Source organism: Ranitomeya variabilis, chromosome 1 (assembly GCF_051348905.1).
Source record: "Ranitomeya variabilis isolate aRanVar5 chromosome 1, aRanVar5.hap1, whole genome shotgun sequence".
Lineage (NCBI taxonomy): Eukaryota > Metazoa > Chordata > Amphibia > Anura > Dendrobatidae > Ranitomeya > Ranitomeya variabilis.
The window spans coordinates 1,065,225,414-1,065,247,453 of record NC_135232.1 but is presented as its reverse complement, the minus strand read 5'-3'; the positions used below and the strand labels follow the sequence as shown (position 1 = coordinate 1,065,247,453).

At 42.6% G+C, this 22,040-nt stretch overlaps 1 protein-coding gene across 2 annotated transcripts in view; it reads right to left on the bottom strand.

The window, feature by feature from the left end:
- Positions 1-4,137: 4,137 nt before the first annotated feature.
- WDR19 (WD repeat domain 19) overlaps positions 4,138-22,040 on the bottom strand; it is an 84,902-nt gene continuing 66,999 nt past the window's right edge. The window contains exons 30-37 of one of the 2 annotated variants that reach the window (XR_013220067.1): positions 19,644-19,740; positions 16,974-17,098; positions 15,666-15,747; positions 13,780-13,930; positions 13,567-13,690; positions 12,260-12,336; positions 6,669-7,527; positions 4,138-4,468 (exon numbers count right to left, since the gene is read on the bottom strand). Coding sequence is in view for 1 of the 2 variants with exons in the window: in XM_077279891.1 (XP_077136006.1) it covers positions 7,413-7,527; positions 12,260-12,336; positions 13,567-13,690; positions 13,780-13,930; positions 15,666-15,747; positions 16,974-17,098; positions 19,644-19,740 (771 nt within the window). In the remaining variant the exon portion in view is untranslated. The remainder of the gene's footprint in view (positions 4,469-6,668; positions 7,528-12,259; positions 12,337-13,566; positions 13,691-13,779; positions 13,931-15,665; positions 15,748-16,973; positions 17,099-19,643; positions 19,741-22,040) is intronic. The other variant, XM_077279891.1, reaches the window with a different exon arrangement.

Below are 22,040 nucleotides of genomic sequence, written 5' to 3'. Positions count from 1 at the left end.
TTCCTCGCAGGGAGTCTTCACATGTGGTTCTTCCCTATCGCATACCGTTAGATCTTTGGGACCTTAATGATCCTGGGAGTCTTACAGTAGACTCCTTTTGATCCAGACAGACTTTACTATCAGGGAACATCGCCCTTTTTTCCTCTGCGATCTCATCCTGACGAGTCTTCGGAGCTAGCTGCTCTGTTCTTTCAGACCTTTTTACCTTATTACTATCAAGGCAAATTTTGTCTACAGGCAATCCCCATCCCTTGTTACCAAGGTGGTATTGTATTCCCACAGTTATGAGGGCATCGTTCTTCCCTCATCTCTTTCAGCACCAGTCCACATAACGGAATGGGTTCCCCATATTCTGGATGTGGTGAGTGCTCTCAGTAGGTACGTCTCGAGTACGGCATCCTTCCGAAGGTTGGACACTTTATTTGGGCTACCTCACTGTAAGAGAACTGCTTCCTGACGGTTACAGGAAGGGTTTAGCCGTTTAATCGGCCATGTTAGCTTTGTGGATTTGTTACACCATCCAGGAATCCTTCCGTGTTAGATGTCAGCATATCTCCCTGTCTATCGAGGTTTCTTGGATTCTAGGCACCAGGCGTCGGCACAGCACGACTGCAAGCTTGCGGGTTCGTCCAGTCCGTATGCATTCTTGAAGCACTATAATTCCTAGACTTTCACAGATGTTGAGTCTGGACAGGCGGACTCTGCAGGCCGCAGTGTCGCACTTGTAAGTAGCGGTAACACAGGGCCTGACCTGATGTTGCCCCCACCCAGGGACTGCTTTGAGACGTCCCACGGTCTGTCCCCCCAATGAGGCATAGGAGAAATAGGGATTTTTGTGTACCCACCGTAAATATATATATAGTTTATACCCTCGGGAGGTTGTTGGCCCTCCACTGAGCGACTGTGTTTTTTTTTAATCACAATATGTTATGATATTTTATATGTAATAGTTGATATATTTATGAAATATTTTGTAGCACCATCTTTCTTTTGGTTTATCTTGTAATACTTCGATGCATCTCGCTTATTCAGCCAGATACTTTTAGTTAGAGGAATATTGTTTGGACCTAGTATTTTATAGTAGTCCCAGCAAACAACTACCAGTCCGCTGCGCGGGTGGTGCAGTGTGCACTCAAATGTTTGCTACTTTTTTTTTCTAGATTGCATCATTGCTCTTCCTGTCTACCACTCTGTACTAGGCACCTACCTTACACCCCCTTCAGTGTCTTAGGCTGTGCAGTTATTGCTTGCACCTAGCAGAAACATTACCCTTTAACAGGTGGCCAGAATTATTGCACTAAACTTAAATGCAATATTCTATACGGCGACACAATTTTCACCATATTGACACTATACCCTCTGCCCATCAGGGCAACATCGGCAGCATAGAACCTGAATGTTCTACCCAACAGGGAAAGATCAATGTAGATCCGCTATGCTCTGCCTACCAGTTGACATCTGCCTCCCTCATGCCATGAATTGCCTCACACAATGTTCAGAACTCAGTCCTCAGAACGCCAGACCAGTCTGCTCCTGGTTCCCATGGCTATAGATCCAATGGAGCAGCATGGTGACATACTAGCTAGGGTCCCGCCTGACAATGCTACAGGCCCGGTCTGAATCTAACCAGATATACAGCATTTGCATGGCGCATGTACATTTCCATGCAAGGAGTTCCAATACCTGGGCTAGTGACTCATTATGCCTCCTCTTCCAGGAAAATGCATTTACAACTTCTCTATAGATGGGAACCGTTTTCGTAGTCACGTTCTTAGGCTCAGATTCTCTTGTGGACATAGGTGAACTGTTGAACTTCTTCCTCTAAAGTTGTCAATCTTCAGGTCTCACCTTACAGTTACAGGGTGCTATAGCTTCTATTTTTCACGGTCTTTCTTCCTGCAGAGACCACTGTACTGCAAGTGATTGATGTCCTTCCAAGTTCATGATAACAAGTCATTGCCAAACCTTACTTGTAGAGCCAACCTAGCTCCTAGGCTTGGAGTGGACCTCTTGGCTCCTTCAAAGCAATGTTTATAGGCATTCTTCAGAGGAACCAGGTTATTGCACAACCACCATCCTAGATCATTCTGGATCAAGTGCCAGCCATGGATAAAACCTTTATAAATTCTGATTCATCATCTTTCTGTGATCTCTTCTCAGCAGATTTTAATGAATTTTTCTTTGAATTCTTCCTTCATAGAGTTCACAATGACTCCACAAAAAAGAGTAGGCCTCAGGTTATATCTTCGTCCGGTGCTCCCCCAGCCTTTTCCTTTAGAAAACTAGACCCTAGAAGTACCATCCACAAAATCGCTCCTCATGGTGTACATGCTCAGTCTCATGAATCTACATGTGTGTGGGCTAACTCTACTTGTTGATAATCACTCGCCTCAACTGAATAATATGGGTATCGCCACAATTCAGACCAAATATTCTGTTCTTTAAGAAAAACTCTTCTAGTAGTACATAGACTCTGATTCATAAAGCAGTTGTAAGGTTTAAAACTGCTTGAAATGTCCCTTTATTTTTGTACAAGTCGTACTTGGGCACTTTTGTCTGTTTCATAGGAGTGGCAGTGTACATGATCAACCGTAGCTCCACTCATTCTCAAAGGGAGATAAGTGACAAACTTGTGGTTACTGAAAATACCTCTTTAAGTTTGAGGTCTGTAGGCCATGTCTACACCTTAAAATGACTCACCCCCAGCTATTGAAAAGTGACTACACATTAATTGTGTGTTGTCATCTATCCTGGTGACCTTAGTTTGCTCTCCAGCTCTCTTTATGCTCTGGGGTCTGGATAGAGTCCAAAAGGATAATGAAGGTGGAGTTTAAAAAAAAAACAAATAATATCTACAAAGCTCACTTTTCCTACCTTCCGATCCTTTCGCATCTTACCCCCCCACCCTTCCTTCCCAGTAATGGCAGCCATAGCCATTGTTGAATTGACAGGGAGCAAGCTGCAAAAAAACCCCTGTATTTTGGAGAATAGTGATTTTTGTAAAATTGAAGAATTCAATTTGCTCATCTCTAGCCATTTGCCCCAAAAAAGTTATCTCCGATCTGTGGGGTAAAGGCCCCGTCACACATAGCGATTTACCAACGATCACGACCAGCGATACGACCTGGCCGTGATCGTTGGTAAGTCGCTGGAGAGCTGTCACACAGACCGCTCTCTCCAGCGACCAACGATCAGGGGAACGACTTCGGCATCGTTGAAACTGTCTTCAACGATGCCGAAGTCCCCCTGCAGCACCCGGGTAAACATCGGGTTACTAAGTGCAGGGCCGCGCTTAGTAACCCGATGTTTACCCTGGTTACCAAAAAAAACAAACCGTACATACTCACCATCTGATGTCCGTCAGGTCCCTTGCCGTCTGCTTCCTGCTCTGACTTGAGATCCGGCCGTACAGTGAGAGCAGAGCGCAGCGGTGACGTCACCACTGTGCTGTACTTTCACTTTCACTTTGCGGCGCTCAGTCAGTGTGGGAAGCAGACGGCAAGGGACCTGACGGACATCAGATGGTGAGTATGTACTGTTAGTTTTTTTTTACATTTACGCTGGTAACCAGGGTAAACATCGGGTTACTAAGCGCGGCCCTGCGCTTGGTAACCCGATGTTTACCCTGGTTACCAGTGAAGACATCGCTGGATCGGTGTCACACACACCGATTCAGCGATGTCAGCGGGACCTCAACGACCAAAAAACGGCCCAGGCCATTCCGACACGACCAGCGATCTCACAGCAGGGGCCGGGTCGCTGGTACGTGTCACACATAGCGAGATCGCTACTGAGGTCGCTGTTGCGTCACAAAACTTGTGACTCAGCAGCGATCTCGCTAGCGATCTCGCTATGTGTGACGGGGCCTTAAGAGACATCTTGTGGATCAGTTGGGATCTGATTGCTGAGACCTTCTGCAATCCAGAGATTGACGTTTTAGAAACCCAAGAACGGGGCCTTGCAGTCATTTAAAGACCACAAAGTATTAGAATGTATTTGGATGAGCAAAAATAAAAAAAAAAGTATCACAAGAACTTATTTGCGTTTCTGACAACACATTGCCTTGAACCACAAAAGAAGAAAGGAGAATAAATCAATCCACCATTAAGCAGAAAAACCCACAACAGTACAAACTGGTTTATTATAAATATTGTAATTTAATCCTCATTGTAAAGTATATACAGAACCGATTACAATAAAATGTCTAAAAAAAAAAAAATACAAAGTTTGTTAATTTGATGAACGGTCAAAATACAAAGATCTGCAAAGAAAAGAAAGACAATTAAACTCCTAGAACAACAAAAACTTAACAGCGTTTCAAAACAAAACTATGGGATAAACGGAATGAAATAACCGAAAACTACATATCCTTCAGCTTTATTTTCAAGGGTTACTCTTGTCTAAGCAAGTTATCACCTATCCACAGCTGTAGGTCAGGCAAGCAAGGCTCAGGTCAAAGTTTATATTTCTGGGTATGTGTACTTCCTCTGCATGCGGTGAGATTGACCAATCATAACTATGCATGGGTGAAAAGAACACACCCTCCTCTCATCGGTGATCTTTGTGCACCGATGCAGCACAGCTGAGTTATGTATAATTACAAATACTTCCATGTCTCATCTCACAGAACCGTCAGCTCTCACCCCAATGACTGCCGTGAGCTAGAATCTGGAAGTGTTTATAATAACACATAACTCAGTTCTGCTGTATACTGTAGCTGCAGAGATCAGTGAGGAGAGCAGGGCATGTTTTCTCATCTGCATGCTTATGGATGGTCAACCACATGTAGCAGAAGTAGTACAACCTCCCCCAGAGAAGAATCTCTGGTTACACCAAGTTAAACTTGTCAATTATAACCTAAATTTTACAAGCAAATATCCCTGCAACAGAAGAGAAATAAAAAAAAAATAAAAATGTTTCTATTGCTTCATTGGGGGACGCTGGAAACCATGGGTGTATGCCGCTGCCACAAGGCAGGAAAAAAAACTAACTCTTTCTCAGCCAGCAGGCTACATCCACCGACTGGCTGAGAGCTAACCAGTTTTTTTGCTTTTGACTTCATAATCTCCAGAGCTGAACTCTAAAGAGTTGTGTTTTAGGCCAAACTCAATGTTCTGCTTCTCTCCGCAGCTTTACTCTCGGGCTCGACCTTACGGACTGGCCCAGGAGAGCCTGTAATCTCCCCAAGGACTCGAATTGCCCAGGCCTGCCATAGTCCCATAGTCCCTTCTTCCTCCAAAATTCTCAGCCTCTTAGTTTGCATCATGGCTGCAGAAGCCGCAGCCTTCTAGGCCGCTGGTTTTCTCAGACTAGGTTTCATCATACCATAATTACCCATTGTCCTTTCTCTTCCCTCTTTCCTTGCTCCTTGCTTTTGTACAGTTGGCCCTAGACTCCTGTCTGTCTTCCTACTTTTCAAAGGGTCAGGCCCCCATTTTATATCCCCTTGCACAAGAAGAACTTGGCCCTTGTCTCATAGGGAGGTTTTTCTTCCTTCCTAAGGCCAAGTTCACACTTGCGTTTGGCTGGTCTGCGTATGGCTGCGTACATCCTCCCTTAAGTGCCACCTACTTCCGTATGTGTCCTGCGTACCTACCTTTAACATTGGGTACGCAGGGACATGCGTTGTATGCAGATGCGTCCACATGCTGCGTTTTGACATGCCCGCCGACCGCACGGGAACGCAACTTTTTGCTTTCCCGTGCGGTCGGCGGGCACGTCAAAACGACGCATCCGCATACAGCACATGTCCCTGCGTACCCAATGTTAAAGTTAGGATCACATGCGGAAGTAGGCAGATCATCATATTGCTGCTGTAATACCGTAATTTCCCCCGGGATCAATAAAGTGTACCATATTGTATAGGCGGATCTTAAAGGAGGATGTACGCAGCCATACACAGACCAACCAAACGCAAGTGTGAAACCAGCCTAAGGTGATTACTCTTACTCTTCCAGAAGAACTTGGCGCTTCATCCCACGAGGTCAAAGGGGCCCTAGGCCTGGTTTCATCTTTCCTTTCTAAGGTGGTAACTCCCTTTCCTAAAAATCTCAGAGTGGTCTCTGTGGATCTCATCAGAGCTACATCTCTACATTTCCAGGACAGGATTCCTCAGATATTCAGACTCTCTTTTTGTGATTTCTGAAGGTGATCTTCCCACTTCATAGACCTCTATTGCTCGGTGCACCTATTTTTCTTATCTTAGGAGCGTATCAAGTGAAAAAAAACAAAAACGATCCTGCCTAAGTTCATGACTCTCTCCACGATAGGTGGGGGCTTCATAGCCTCTTCACCCTTGGACCTGCCAGGCTGCGTCCTGGTCTTCATTCCACCTCTTGTAACCCTACATGGGTTTTCTCCTATGCTCCAATGAACGCCAGCCTGGGCAGAAAGGTTCTGCATGCAGCACTGGACCGACCTTACATTTTAGCATAGCTGGTTTTTCCCACCCAAGGGACTGCTTTTGGACATCCCATAGTTACCTGTGTCTCCAATGAAGCGACAGAGAAAAGATTTTTGGTACTCACTGTAAAATCTTTTTCTCTGAGCCTTCTTGGGAGACACAGCACCCGCCCTTGTTTGTGCCATTGTTGGTTCTTGAGGTAATCTCCTTTCCTACTGCTTTCTCACAAACTGGTTAGCTCTGCCAGTCAGTGAGAGTAGCCTGCTGGGGATTAGTTAGCCTTTTTTCCTGCCTAGTGTCAGCCTCCTAAAGGCATTAGCCTACATCTGTCCCCCAGTGAAGGTTTTGAGAAAAAGATTTTTTGGTGAGTACCAAAAATCTTCTTGGTTTTACTCAGCTGTGCAGCCACTTTTCCATGATGTGGACAGTTTTACCTGCCCAAACTTGTGAAAGGACCTCACTGATCAAATGCACAATCTACTGCCCATGATTTTGTGGACAGATAAAAATGGGGGGACACTTTCCCTTCACTGGTAGCTAGCAAGGGTTTCAGCAGTGGGAAACAATTGGACAGGTGACAACTTAGCTGACAGAGATGAGTAAAAGGTTTACACTACCCTATTCGGACTTCCATTTCGGAGCACAACACTGGCGGCGCCTCTCGCTATTACTAGGCCCTTGTGATGTTATGACAGGACGGGGGCAATAGTAGTCAGAAGAGGTGCAGCAGAATCCTGCATTGGAGGGCCGCTGGAGGAAGATCGTGTCAGCAGGATCAGAACAGTGCGGAGTACAACAGTAGTGATAATCTTTTTGCTCATTTGTATCAACTAATGATCACAATAGCACATTATCCCCTCACTGTACACAATTTACAACATAACCCAATCATTCATTAGTTTTGCACGGCTATGATTGTTATTGGTAATGTATTGCTTCCTTAGAACCATTATCTAACTAAATAAACATTAACAATGTAGGAAGCCTGCCTGTTTACCCAAGTCCAGTGTTACTGCTCCTCCTGCTCCTGCTTGAGATATGTAGAACAGTCCAGAACGTTCTTCAACTGAGCAGAGGTCACCTTCTCAGAACACATGGGGCAGATGCTTTCTGACTCCAGCAGTCTGGGGAAATGAACTACAGTTATGTATTTCTCTACACTGTCACAGTCAGCGTTATGCTCACACACAAACACTTGGGTAGGTAAGTCCATGCTCACTCAGGGTCAGCACATTTCATTTTTGCTGCTATTATTGCCACAGACTAACATGTTACAATGCGAGGTGTATGGCAGCAGCTTGTCGTCCTCTTCCTTATTGAATAAACATGCCGTGCACAGCCCTGTATATATGTTTTTTGGAAAATTTGGGTAGGTGGACAGCTTATATGTCTAGCCAGTCTTCAGGAGGACCTATGACTATAAATAAAGGGGTTTTCTAAGATACATGTAACATCTAGAAATCTCCAAAATACCTAAAATATTCATAAGCAGTTCATCTTTGCTCATTGATATAGCCAGAAAATCATTTTATGCAAACACAGCCCTCACCTTAGTTTGCTTACACCTTGGTAATGGGTGTTCCTTTGACTTTACAAACTAATTTCCCATCAGTCTTTTCCTTCTAAGTGTTCTCCCCAGATCAAAACCCCTCATTGTGTCCCCAATACTAGAGCCTCCGCAGCCCTAGCTACTCACCTCTGCAGCATCTGCAAGTGTCTGAGGTTATGACCCTAAGGCCGGGGTCACACTAGACCGTAATACGGACGAGTGCTATGCGATAAAAAATCGCATAGCACTCGGCCCAATGTTAATCTATGGTTCAGCTCCCATCATCCGATATTTTCTCCACCGTATTTCGGATCCGAGGGAACTCGCAGCATGCTGCGATTGTCAGCGTATCTCGGCCGAGACTCGCCAATGCAAGTCTATGGGTGCAAGAAAAAATCGGATTCCACACGGACCATGCGTGTGCATTGCGAGAAATACGCAGCGGTGTTCTATAGAAAAGCCGGTAATTCAATTGCCGGCTTTGCATTTCTCCTTCACAAACCCGACAGGATATGAGACATGGTTTACATGCAGTAAACCATCTCATATCCCCATTTTTTTTGCATATTCCACACTACTAATGTTAGTAGTGTGTGTATGCAAACTTTCAGCGCTGTAGCTGCTTAAATAAAGGGTTAAATGGCGGAAAAAATTGGCGTGGGCTCCCGCGCAATTTTCTCCGCCAGAGTGGTAAAGCCAGTGACTGAGGGCAGATATTAATAGCCAGGAGAGGGTCCATGGTTATTGGCCCCCCCGTGGCTAAAAACATCTGCCCCCAGCCACCCCAGAAAAGGCACATCTGGAAGATGCGCCTATTCTGGCACTTGGCCACTCTCTTCCCACTCCCTGTAGCGGTGGGCTATGGGGTAATGAAGGGTTAATGCCACCTTGCTATTGGAAGGTGACATTAAGCCAGATTAATAATGGAGAGGCGTCAATTATGACACCTATCCATTATTAATCCAATTGTTGGAAAGGGTTAAAAAACACACACACACATGATTTAAAAGTATTTTAATGCAATAAACACAGCGGTTGTTGTAATAATTTATTGTTCTCTCAATCCATCAGGACCACCCTCGCTTGGAAAAATAATAAACGCACAAAATACATACCTTCTGGTGAACCGTCTCGTCCCACGATGTAATCCATCTGAAGGGGTTAACTAATATTACAGGCACGAGCCCTGCAAATGCAGCTGTGCTCCGTGCCTGTAAGCCCCGGCGAATGAATGAAATGTAGGTCAATGACCTACATTTCCTTCAGTCGCGGTGATGCGCCCTCTGGTGGATGTTCTCATGAACTGCAGCCTGGGAACTTTTTCCCACGCTCCAGGTCATATGAGGACATCCACCAGGGGGCGCATCACCGCGACTGAAGGAAATGTAGGTCATTGACCTACATTTCATTCATTCGCCGGGGCTTACAGGCACGGAGCACAGCTGCATTTGCAGGGCTCGTGCCTGTAATATTAGTTAACCCCTTCAGATGGATTACATCGTGGGACGAGACGGTTCACCAGAAGGTATGTATTTTGTGCGTTTATTATTTTTCCAAGCGAGGGTGGTCCTGATGGATTGAGAGAACAATAAATTATTACAACAACCGCTGTGTTTATTGCATTAAAATACTTTTAAATCATGTGTGTGTGTGTTTTTTAACCCTTTCCAACAATTGGATTAATAATGGATAGGTGTCATAATTGACGCCTCTCCATTATTAATCTGGCTTAATGTCACCTTCCAATAGCAAGGTGGCATTAACCCTTCATTACCCCATAGCCCACCGCTACAGGGAGTGGGAAGAGAGTGGCCAAGTGCCAGAATAGGCGCATCTTCCAGATGTGCCTTTTCTGGGGTGGCTGGGGGCAGATGTTTTTAGCCACGGGGGGGCCAATAACCATGGACCCTCTCCTGGCTATTAATATCTGCCCTCAGTCACTGGCTTTACCACTCTGGCGGAGAAAATTGCGCGGGAGCCCACGCCAATTTTTTCCGCCATTTAACCCTTTATTTCAGCAGCTACAGCGCTGAAAGTTTGCATACACACACTACTAACATTAGTAGTGTGGAATATGCAAAAAAAAATGGGGATATGAGATGGTTTACTGTATGTAATCATGTCTCATATCCTGTCGGGTTTGTGCAGGAGAAATGAAAAGCCGGCAATTGAATTACCGGCTGTTCACAGATATCGCGCTGAATGAAATATAAATACAGAATATATATATATGTGTCTCAATGACATATATATATATATATATATATATATATACTGTGTATATGTTTTCCCGAACATTTGAGCACATAAATCCATTAGATGTCGGTTTTGCAAGCTTGCGAGAAAATGTCAGCATACGGATGCCATACGGATGTCACACGGATGTCACACGGATCATTTGATGCGAGGAAATCGCATCCTCGCACTGCACACGGATCACTGTTTTTGAAACATTTGTGCGATTCTCGGCCGTGAAAAACGGACCGTTTTTTTATACGTTAAGTGTGTCCCCGGCCTAATACAGCCAATGCTCCAATGCTTAATCACTAGTGATGAGCGAATATACTCGTTACTCGAGATTTCCCGAGCACGCTCGGGTGTCCTCTGAGTATTTTTTAGTGCTCGGAGATTGTTTTTTTCACTGCAGCTGGATGATTTACAGCTACTAGCCAGCTTGATTACATGTGGGGATTCCCTAGCAACCAGGCAACCCCCACATGTACTTATGCTGGCTAACAGATGTAAATCATTCAGCTGAGGCGATGAAAACTAAATCTCCGAGCACTAAAAAATACTCTGAGGACACCTGAGCGTGCTCAGTAAAACCCGAGCAACGAGTACACGCGTTCATCACTACTCATCACTATTAATCACCTATTACTTGCCACTTCTGTCCCCTTTAGAACTCAGCGCCATCCTCCAGTACATCGCTCCTCTCAGCCACCTTCATATAGCACCATCCTCCAGTACATCGCTCCTCTCAGCCACCTTCATATAGCACCATCCTCCAGTACATCGCTCCTCTCAGCCACCTTCATATAGCACCATCCTCCAGTACATCGCTCCTCTCAGCCACCTTCATATAGCACCATCCTCCAGTACATCGCTCCTCTCAGCCACCTTCATATAGCACCATCCTCCAGTACATCGCTCCTCTCAGCCACCTTCATATAGCACCATCCTCCAGTACATCGCTCCTCTCAGCCACCTTCATATAGCACCATCCTCCAGTACATCGCTCCTCTCAGCCACCTTCATATAGCACCATCCTCCAGTACATCGCTCCTCTCAGCCACCTTCATATAGCTCCATCCTGCAGTACATCAATCCTGTCATGCCTCCATAACTACAGCCACATTTCTGCAGTATATCACTCATCTCATCCCTCTCTATATGCAGCCCCATCCTGCAGTATATCGTTCCTCTCTTGCCCACTATACACAACCTCCACATGCAGTACATCGCTCCTGCCATGCCCCCTATATACAGCCGTCTCCCCCTGTAGTATATTACTTTCGTCATTCCCATTTCCTATATCTCACATCCTCCTACAGTACATCGCTCCTCTCTACTCACAATCTAAAGCTCCATCCTGCAACACATCACCTCCTCTTAGAGAGAAGATCACGATCCCCATTTCCTCTCCTACTGTACAAGGTACTCCTGATCGACAGAGGAAAGCAGGACAGGGATCGGGGTTCGCGTTCCCCAATCACTCAATAGCAATCGCAGCAACAAGACATGAGGCAGAGCGAGGAGACAGTGGGGATTGTTCATGCATGATCCAACTTCTTCTGCACCGCTGAGTGTGCAGGAGAGGAATCTGAGATCATGCATGTACGATCCTAAAACTTAAGCACTGCCTATATACTAAAGTCAGCAGTAATGTTCTGTATAGTGAACAGTGCAGACTGAAAACCATATGGGCTGTATAAGGAAAGTTACTAGAGTGATGTCACTGGCCACATGAGCGATGTCACTGGCCACATGAGTGATGTCACTGGCCACATGAGCGATGTCACTGGCCACATGAGCGATGTCACTGGCCACATGAGCGATGTCACTGGCCACATGAGCGATGTCACTGGCCACATGAGCGATGTCACTGGCCACATGAGCATCATGTATAACATTAGACAGGGCCAGAATTTTTATTATAAGTATATTGCAAGCATGTCTACATTGCTGAGATAAAAGCTGTAGGATAAATAAAAAAAAACATCTTGGACAAATTAGCTTCCTAAAGGCCAAAAACCAACTTGCCACAGTTTAGTAACTGTAAAGAATCACCACTGTCACTGGCTTACGTTCTGTACTCTGACTGCAGAGCTGGGAATTCACAGTGTGGGCAGATGCACCAGTCCTCTTTAACCATGTGCCGGCCCTGTAAGAATGTAAGAATCAAATACAGATACTATATGCAGAACCAGAGGGAGTAATTTACTATGTATTCTTTTGTCCTATATTTTAGCACATAGTTTATGTATCAGAGCTTGTTCCTTACTGATTCCTCCAACAGATATACGGGGACACAGGTAGTGGGGTAACACAGGTCCTACTATAAAATCTAAAAGCTTCAGATGAAATTTCAATCTTCTTAATTGGCTAATTTCTGAGTCCCCTTAACCCCTTAAGTCATTCTCCGTGTTTATGTTTTTTTCCTCCTCTTTTTCCAAGAGTCATAACTTTTTTATATTTCTGTCGAGAAAGCCATATGAAGGCTTGTTTAATGAGGGACGAGTTGTACTTTTGAATGACGCCATTGATTTTACTATAGAGTGTACTAGAAAAGGGGTGAAAAAATCCAAGTGAAGTGAAATTGCAAAAAATGGATGGGACTAATTACTTAATTCTGGCCAACGTGTGTTAAATCCCGCTGTCAGAGATTAGCATAGGGATTTAAATGGTTAACAGCTGCAGGTGGAGATCTGATCCACCCAAGGCTGTTAAAGGCACTTGATGGCTGATTTAATCATCAATCATATGGCCAGTGTTTGCTATGTGATACCCGTGGATTGGGCAGCATGCATCAGCTGTCAGGTTCTCTTTAAGAGCAAGTCCTACATAAACGGCCTTGACATGGCTCTCTGCAACTTGCACCGTGTTTTGTCCATTACGCTGTGCTGGATCCATCACACAACAGACACTGACAGGGCCCGATGGGCCCCACTGACTTGTCATAGGATAGTATCGGTGTTCTGTTATGGTGTCTTAACCTGGCCTCTGATGGTAGTGTGAACAGGGCTAATGACTTTCAATGGGGGTTTTCAGTGGGAATATCTTGTCACTATGGGTTACTTGGCTTGAAAATGCAGAGAAATGATGATCTACAGAATACATTAGGTGGTTCTGCAAACAAGATATACACGTTTGTAAGGTTTGGTAAGTGTGGCTGATGTAGAGTGAAGTTTGCAGCATGTCTTCTTTGGAGAAGATCCTGCCAGAAACCTTTTACTAACACGGTTTTTAGAAGAATATCTGATATATTTATGGCTCAGCTGAAATATCAGCCAGCATCAATGCATTAACAATAGCAGCCAAGCGAGGAATTGGGGGTCACTATAGTTGTACTAACCCTACCGGTCGGGTATGACTAGCGTATTGCTGTACTCACAGTTGCTATACAGTATGGCAGGTTATTCTTGCAGCCTGGACAGAGAAGTTCACATTCTGGGAGTTTAAAGTCACAGAAAGGACACGGTGCGGTCTCTTCCTCCACTTCTGAGGTGTCCGGCCGCCTAGTCCATGTAAAACAAGGGGGATTAAATCATAGAATAGAAATGAGTCAATGATACAAGACCGGACAACGGAGCCCTAGCGTCTTTACCGGACCATGGCCTCAATCTTCTTCTTGTATTTTACGTCTATTTTGTTGCGATATTCGGGTCTCATTAGCATGGCTGCAAAGCTGAATGCAGAGTTCTTCAAACCAGCCCGATGGCACTCAATTACGGTCGAAGTCAGGATCGGAACGATGTCTAAAAGCACAAGAGAAACTTAAAACCCCTCGTAGAATTATGAGGTTGGTTCCAAATACAGCAATGAACCCATAAAGTAAAATACAGCTATGTAACTAGTATAAAGGTCAATAAGGTAATGAAATACAGTCCTGGCCGAAAGTGTTGGCACCTTTGAAATGGTTGCAGAAAATCAAATATTTTTCCCAGAAAATTATTGCAATTACACAGTTTTTGTTAGACACGTTTATTTCCTTTGTGTGTATTGGAACAACACAGCAAAAAAGACATAATTTCACGCAAAAAAAAAAAAAAGGGCACCTTTCCAAAATTGTGTGGAAACAACTTTGTTTCAAACATGTGATGCTCGTTCAAACTGAACTGTGGCAAGTAACAGGTGTGAGCAATATGAAAATCACACCTGAAACCAGATAAAAAAGGAAGAAGTTGACTCAATCTTTGCATTGTGTGTCTGTGTGTGCAACACTAAGCATAGAAAACAAAAAGAGCAGAAGAGAACTATCTGAGGACTTGAGAACCAAAACTGTTGAACAATATCAACAATCTCAATGTTACAAGTCCATCTCCAGAGACCTTGATGTTCCTTTGTCTTTGGTGCGCAAAATAGTCAAGAAGTTTACAGCCCATGTCACTGTAGCTAATCTCGTTGGACGTCGACGACAGAGGAAAATTGATGAAAGATTGCAAAGCAGGAAAGTCCAGATGGTGGATAAGCAGCCCCTATCAAGTTCCAAAGAAATTCTAAGTTGTCCTTCAGACTCTGGGTGCATCAGTGTCAGGGGGAGAACTATCTGTCAACATTTGAATGAAATTAAACGCTATGGCGGAAGACTCCACTGCCGACACAGACATAAAAAATGTAGACTGCAGGTGGCCAAAATGCACGAGCGTAAGCCAAAATCCTACTGGGAAAGCATCTTGTGAAAGGATGAGACCAAGAGAGAGCTTTTTAGTAAAGAACATCATTCTACTGTTTACCTTAAACGGAATGAGGCCTACAAAGAAAACAACACAGTACCTACAGCCAAATATGGTGGAGGGTCAAAGATGTATTAGGGTTGCTTTGCTGCCTCTGGCACTGAGAGCCTTGACTGTGTGCAAGGTATCATGAAATCTGAAGATTACCAAATGATTTTGGATCGCAATTTAGCGTCCACTGTCAGAAAGCTGGGTTTGCGCTCTAGTTCATGGGTTATCCAGCAGGACTATGACCCCAAACATACTTCAGGAAGCACCCAGAAATGGATGGAAACAAAGCACTGGAGAGTTCTGAAGCGGCAGCAATGAGTGCAGATATAAATTCCATTGAACACCTATGGAGAGATCTTAAAATTGCTAATGGGAAAAGGCACCTTCAGATATGATAGACCTGGAGCAGTTTGCAAAAGACGAGTGCTCCAAAATTCCAGTTGAGAGGTGTAAGAAGCTTGTTGATGGTTATAACAAGCGATGGATTGCAGCTACTTATTCCAAAGGGTGTGCAACCATATATTAAGTTGAGGGTGCTAACGATTTTGTCTGGACCATTTTGGGTGGTTTGTTTGAAATTATGTCCAATTTGACTTTTTTCTTTTGCGTTGTTCCAATACACACAAAGAAAATAAACGTGTGTATAACAAAACGTGTAATTTCAATAATTTTCTGGGAGAAATGCTTCATTTTCTGGAACAATTTCAAGGGTGCCAACACTTTTGGCCGTGACTGTATGTTAAAACATTGTACTAACAGAACTTACGGGATGGAAATTTACTGATGTTATTGGCAACACGTATCAGCATTCGTGCTCCTTTCATGTGGTCTCCACGCTTAACGTGGATCTGTAAAAAAAAAAAACATGTTCTGGTAACTATGACTATTCTACAGAATACTTCCATCCTGAGATCTACCTACTCTCCTGACAGATCGGTTTAAGGAAATATGTACTCCCCATAATGTAGCAATTCTAAAGCATTTTTTCTTAGAACTCTACAGTGTGCCTTTCCTCTGTTATCCCTTACCATCGCTAGTACTGTCACACTGAGAGGACAAGTGGAAAGATGACACCCAGTTGTCAATTTATTCATACATTTCCTAGAGAGAATAACAGAATAACCGCACAATGCAGAAATATAAGATGAATGAGACTTTAAAGAATATTCTTTTCTTACTATAGCGCTTTATTATACAGCATGAAAAAAGCAAGCTTGCAATTAACTTGCTTTTCCTATCTAGTTTCATTCTTCGTCTATGAAAGCTTTTATCTTACATAGTGTACAGCTTGTATAAAAAATGTGCAGTAATTATAATTCCAGGCTGGGGTGGTAACTCCAAAGATTCCAGTCAACTCTCTGTAAGGCCGGGTTCACATTAGCGTTTGTGTACGCAGCAAATAGGGCTGCGTACTTCTTACCTTCAGATCCGCATACATCCGCATCTGTCCTGCGTACCTATCTTTAACATTGTGTACGTAGGGACATGCGTGGTCACGCGTTGTGTGCGGATGCATCCCCATGCAGCGTTTTGATGTGCCCGCTGAATGTAACATGTTGCGTACACAAACACTAGTGTGAACCTAGCCTAACCCACTGATTTCCAGACAGCAGTTTAGCTTCTCTTATCAGTCTTGCATATTAACAACCCATGGTACAAAGCATCAGTTTGCAGAGCAGTTCTTCTAATCATGGCTCTCACTTTCCAAAGCCCTGCGCTTGTTCAAATGCTCTGTTATTTCTGTATGCAAATATACTAAAAACAGTGTAGACTTCAGAGCAATGACAGTAGCAGAAGTAAAGTGACCAGAACTGTCACTCACGGAGGAGTGCCCGCCCCAGAGCAACCAGAAAGTGAGGAGACTGCAGAGCTGTGAGCTGCTCAAGACAGAATTTCGGAATAACCCTTTACTTTATGGGAAAGAAAATGATTTACCAAAGTAGACCAGGAGCTGTGATTTTGAAAATGAGAAAAACATAGGGTACAAAGCATTGCTAACTAATGGTAGGAAACATGATCAATCTGATATAAGCCGTTATTGTGTACACATAGTGTAGATAAAATGTCTGCCTACCTTGACTAAGATGTAGCTGTGAAGAATCATCAGGTTTGTTGCCATCTCAGCTGGAATTTTGATCTTCTGTGTTTTTAATTCCATATACATACTGAAGAGCACGTCATGCGCATTCCGATAATTTCCTGTTTATTAAAAATGAATGAAGACCAAATATTATTTTTTCATAGCACAAGTCCTAGAGTCAATTCTATACAATTAAGGAGACAATTAATCAAGGACCATTGTTTTCTTGGCCAGTGTTGATTCACCAAGTTCATTAAATGATGTGCGCCTCAATGTATTTGGCATACGGTTTCTTTCAGCTGCCAAATTTATGACATTTTACTATAATCTATAATTTGCAATGTGCCATAATTTACTACATTTTTCTTGGGCAAATTATTATTAAGAATTTGTCGGGCTGCGCCAGACCAAACCCCTTGTGCTAAGCCACTCCCTATTTTCAAAAAGATGCCGCAGGTAGCTTAAAAATGCCAAAAGTTGTACTTTATTTTCCATTTTTTAAAGACCATGAATGTATTAACAATTACCAACAACTATATACATGGACTTAGAACATACATCCTCATACACAACACACAATCCTACCGGTCCCCATGCCCATCCCACCTCCCCTGAAAAGTTGTACATTTTTTGTTCAACTGTGTGTTGCATTACAATTTTAGGACATTTGCATGATTTTATACTACTTTATTGGCACAAACTGATGGATTTGGTCTAAAGAGTCTTACCATACTTTTGTGCATGATTAAAAAGACTGACACCCCTGGAACAAAGGTCAAACATATGGATGTTAACTGTAGAATCGACACATGTTTGAGAGCGCAGATTTCATTGGATTTTTTGTTGGGAGGGGGAGGGGGGTCAGGTCACTTATCCAGAGCTTTTGTGCAACCAGTAACGTGGAAGCCCCCTATATTTCTGTTAACAGATGACGGACCTGAGTGGGGGATTTTTTCCTGGGCTGAATTGAAGCTTTTAATGGTACATTTTGCAGTACAGAACATTTTGTATCACTTTTAAGGCTCAGTTCACATTTATCTTGTGCGCTACACTGAGCACTTACATCAGGGTTTCTAGCTAAATCTGTGAAATACCTGATTGACATGAAACCCCGACAGATCCATTCACTTTAATGAGGCAGCAGAGTTACTCTGAACTTCATCTGGCCTCTGTTCAGTCGTGTCCATCTCTTCAGAGGTGCACAAAACTGATCAACCACACTTTTATACATGCCTGAAAAGACAGACACTGCCGGATCATAAGCCAGACAGAGTCCAAAGTATCTCCATCTGCCTCATTATAGTGATTGTTCCATACAGGGTTTTCTTTTCATTCTGTTTTTTTCCAAATTTAGACAAAAACCTGATGTTTCAGTGCTCAGTATAGAGCGCGGGATAAATGTGAACTGTGCCTTATTGCAATCTTTGGGAAACAGAATGAACAACTCAACATCAGCTCAAAAATTGCTTTTATTTATTTTTATGGCATTCACCGTGTTGTTAAAGTGATTAAGACAAGCGATGTTTTTGGGTGTATACGATTAAACAATACCAGATTTATTTTTTTTCATGATTTGCTACTTTTTCACACTAAAAACAATATTTTAGAATAAAAGAATTTGTTTCGTCTCAGCATATTCCGAGAACTTTTGAAAGCCATATGAGGGCTTGTTTTTTTTTGCAGGATGAGTTGATATTTTCAGTGAGATTTTTATTTATTCTTTATTTGTTAACATATGACTTGTTGATCGTTTCGTTCCATTTTTTGAGGGTGTCAGTGTGATAAAGAAGGTACATTAAGTACATAAAGATGGTAAAGAAGGTACGGGAAAAATAATGTAACAGTTTTATAGTTCTGTTCATTCCAGACGTGGCAATAACAATTCTGTTAGTTTTTTCATTTATACATAAATGCTATGTTTTTATTAGTGAGCAAAATGTGGATTTTTGGTACTCCCCATAAAAATTCTTTCACATGGTCTTCGTTGGGGCACAGGAAACTATGGGATTATGCTGCCACCTAGAGGCTGACACTAAGAATACATCTTAAAAAAGTAATCTCCCCGCCACTCCACTCCTGGCCTGTCGACACCCCGCTGTACAGTTTAGCTTACTGTCACGTAGGAGGCAGACACAGGTATGGAGGTGGCAGCATATAACTATGGTTTTCTGTGTCCTCTAAAGAAGCGTCAGAGTTTTTTTTTATGTTTTTTTGTGGGGTTTTATTAACAAATTTTATTGAACTTTTTTCTTATACTTAGTCCTATTATGGGACTTGAATATTTTATAGTTTGATCACTGGCCTTATACACTGCAATAGTTCTGTATTACAGCGCATCTGACCTGTCAGCTTCACACTGATCCTTTGCCTGTTATGTTAGACCTCGATTATAGCAAGGCCTAACAGGCCACCATAGCTGGCAGACCCAGAATCATTACTTGGCCTTAGGTTGCCATGACAACCATTGGGACTGAACCGATCATGGCTAATTCCGCAAGGTGTCAATTATAGTACACAGCAGACATGCACCGCCGGGGGGTGTAAAATGAGGCCTCCTAATGACCACTGTAAAAAGGCGTATCAGCAGTCCTCAAGGGGAATACACCCATAGACTAGCTGACATGTACTATAGGGCATTGCATGGTAAATGAATGATGTTTTTACCTGCTGCCTGCTCCTCCCGTGCTATGATGATGGCGGTACGGGCAGCTTCTCTGTATTGCTTCAGAGCCATGTACAAGCGGAATAAATACTTTGCATCCTAGAACAGAAAAACATATCATGTGAAATATATGGTCCTCTTATATAATTTAATACACTAGCGCAATAATGTTGCTTGGCAGTATATAGTATAAGCAAGCGGACAGTCACAGGTTCACGTCCCCTAAGGGAACTAAAGAATAAAGTAAAAAAAAAAATTATATATAGAAATATAATATATATATATATATATATATAATTTATAAATATTATATATACACACGCACTACCGTTAAAAAGTTTATGGTCACTTAGAAATTTCCTTATTTTTGAAAGAAAAGCATAGTTTTTTCCAATGAAAGTAACATTAAATGATTCAGAAACACACTCTATACATTGTTAATGTGGTAAGTGACTATTTTAGCTGCAAACGTCTGGTTTGTAATGCAATATCTTCACAGGTGTATAGAGGCCCATTTCCAACAACCATCACGCCAGTGTTCTTTTGGTACTTTGTGTTTGCTAACTGTGTAAGAAGGCTAATGGGTGGTTAGAATACCCTTGAAAACCCTTGTGCAAGTATATTAGCACAGCTGCAAACAGTTTGGCTGATTAGAGAACCTGTAAACCTGACCTTCCTTTGAGCTAGTTGAGAATCTGGAGCATTACAATTGTTGGTTCCATTAAACTCAAAATGGCCAGAAAAAAAGAACTTTCATGTGAAACTTGACAGTCTATTCTTGTACTTGAAATGAAGGCTATTCCATGTGAGAGATTGCCAGGAAACTGAAAATTTCCTACAACGGTGTGTACTACTCCCTTCAGAGGAGAGCACAAACAGGCACTAACCAGAGGAGAAAGAGAAGTGGGAGGCCCGGCTGTACAACTGAGCAACAAGACAAGTACATTAGAGTCTGTAGTTTGAGAAATCGATGCCTCACAGGTCCTCAACTGGCAGCTTCATTAAATAGTACATGTAAAACACTAGTGTCAATGTCTACAGTGAAGAGGCGACTCCGGGATGCTGGCCTTCAGGGCAGAGTGGCAAAGAAACAGCCATATCTGAGACTGGCTAATAAAAGGAAAAGATTAATATGGGCAAGAGGACACAGACATTGGACAGAGGAGGATTGGAAAAAAGTGTGATGGACAGACGAATCCAAGTTTGAGGTGTTTGGATCACACAGAAGAACATTTGAGAGATACAGAACAACTGAAAAGATACTGGAAGATTGTCTGACGCCATCTGTCAAGCATGGTGGAGGTAATGTGATGGTCTGGGGTTACTTTGGTGCTGGTGAAGTGGGAGATTTGTACAAGGTAAAAGGGATATTTAATAAGGAAGGCTATCACTCGATTTTGCAACGCCATGCCATACCCTGTGGACAGTGCTTGATTTCATCCTACAACAGGACAATGATCCAAAGCACACCATATGCAAGAACTATTTAGGAAAGAAGCAGGCAGCTGGTATTCTATCTGTAATGGAGTGGCCAGCACAGTCACCAGATCTAAACCCCATTGAGCAGTTGTGGGAGCAGCTTGACCGTATGGTACCCAAAAAGTGCCCATCAAGCCAAACAAACTTGTGGGAGGGGTTTCTGGAAGCATGGGGTGAAATTTCTCTAGATTACCTCAGCAAATTAACTGCTGGAATGCCAAAGGTCTGCAATGCTGTTATTGCTGGGAGCACTTTTTGACGAAAGCAAAGTTTGAAGGAGAAAATTATTATTTCAAATAAAAATCTTATATATATATATATATATATATATATATATATATATATATATATATAGATAGATATATGAATTTTAAATCAACCCCACTAAAAAAAATAAACAAATAAAAATCTAATCTATTAAAATATTATAATAATCCATATGAAAAAAAGCTGTAACGAGAAAAAAAAAATCTAAGGGGTAGTATAGTGGTTTTTCGGTCACCATGCCTAAGCAAAATGCAATAAAATATGATAAAAATGTCGTATGTCTCCCAAATTGTTATAATTGAGACAGTTCGCTCCCTCATGCATGGAAAATGTCACCACAAACCCGCCAACAAAAAAAAGTCTCTTTTTTTTCACCACTTAAAAAAAAAAACAATTGTATTGACCTAGAGAATTAGGTTCTGTAGAGTCATTTTTACAGAATGAACGTGGCAACCCCCCCCCCCCCCCAAAAAAAAAAAATTAAATTAAAAATCACAATTTCACTTTACTTTTGTCAAGTTTTCCTATACACTGAATGTTAAAATGAATGGCGTCATTTAAAATGGCAGCTCGTCCTGCAAAAAAACAAGCCCTCGTAGGGCTATGTCAATAAAAAAAATATATAAAAGTTAGGGCTCTTAGAAGAAGGAGAG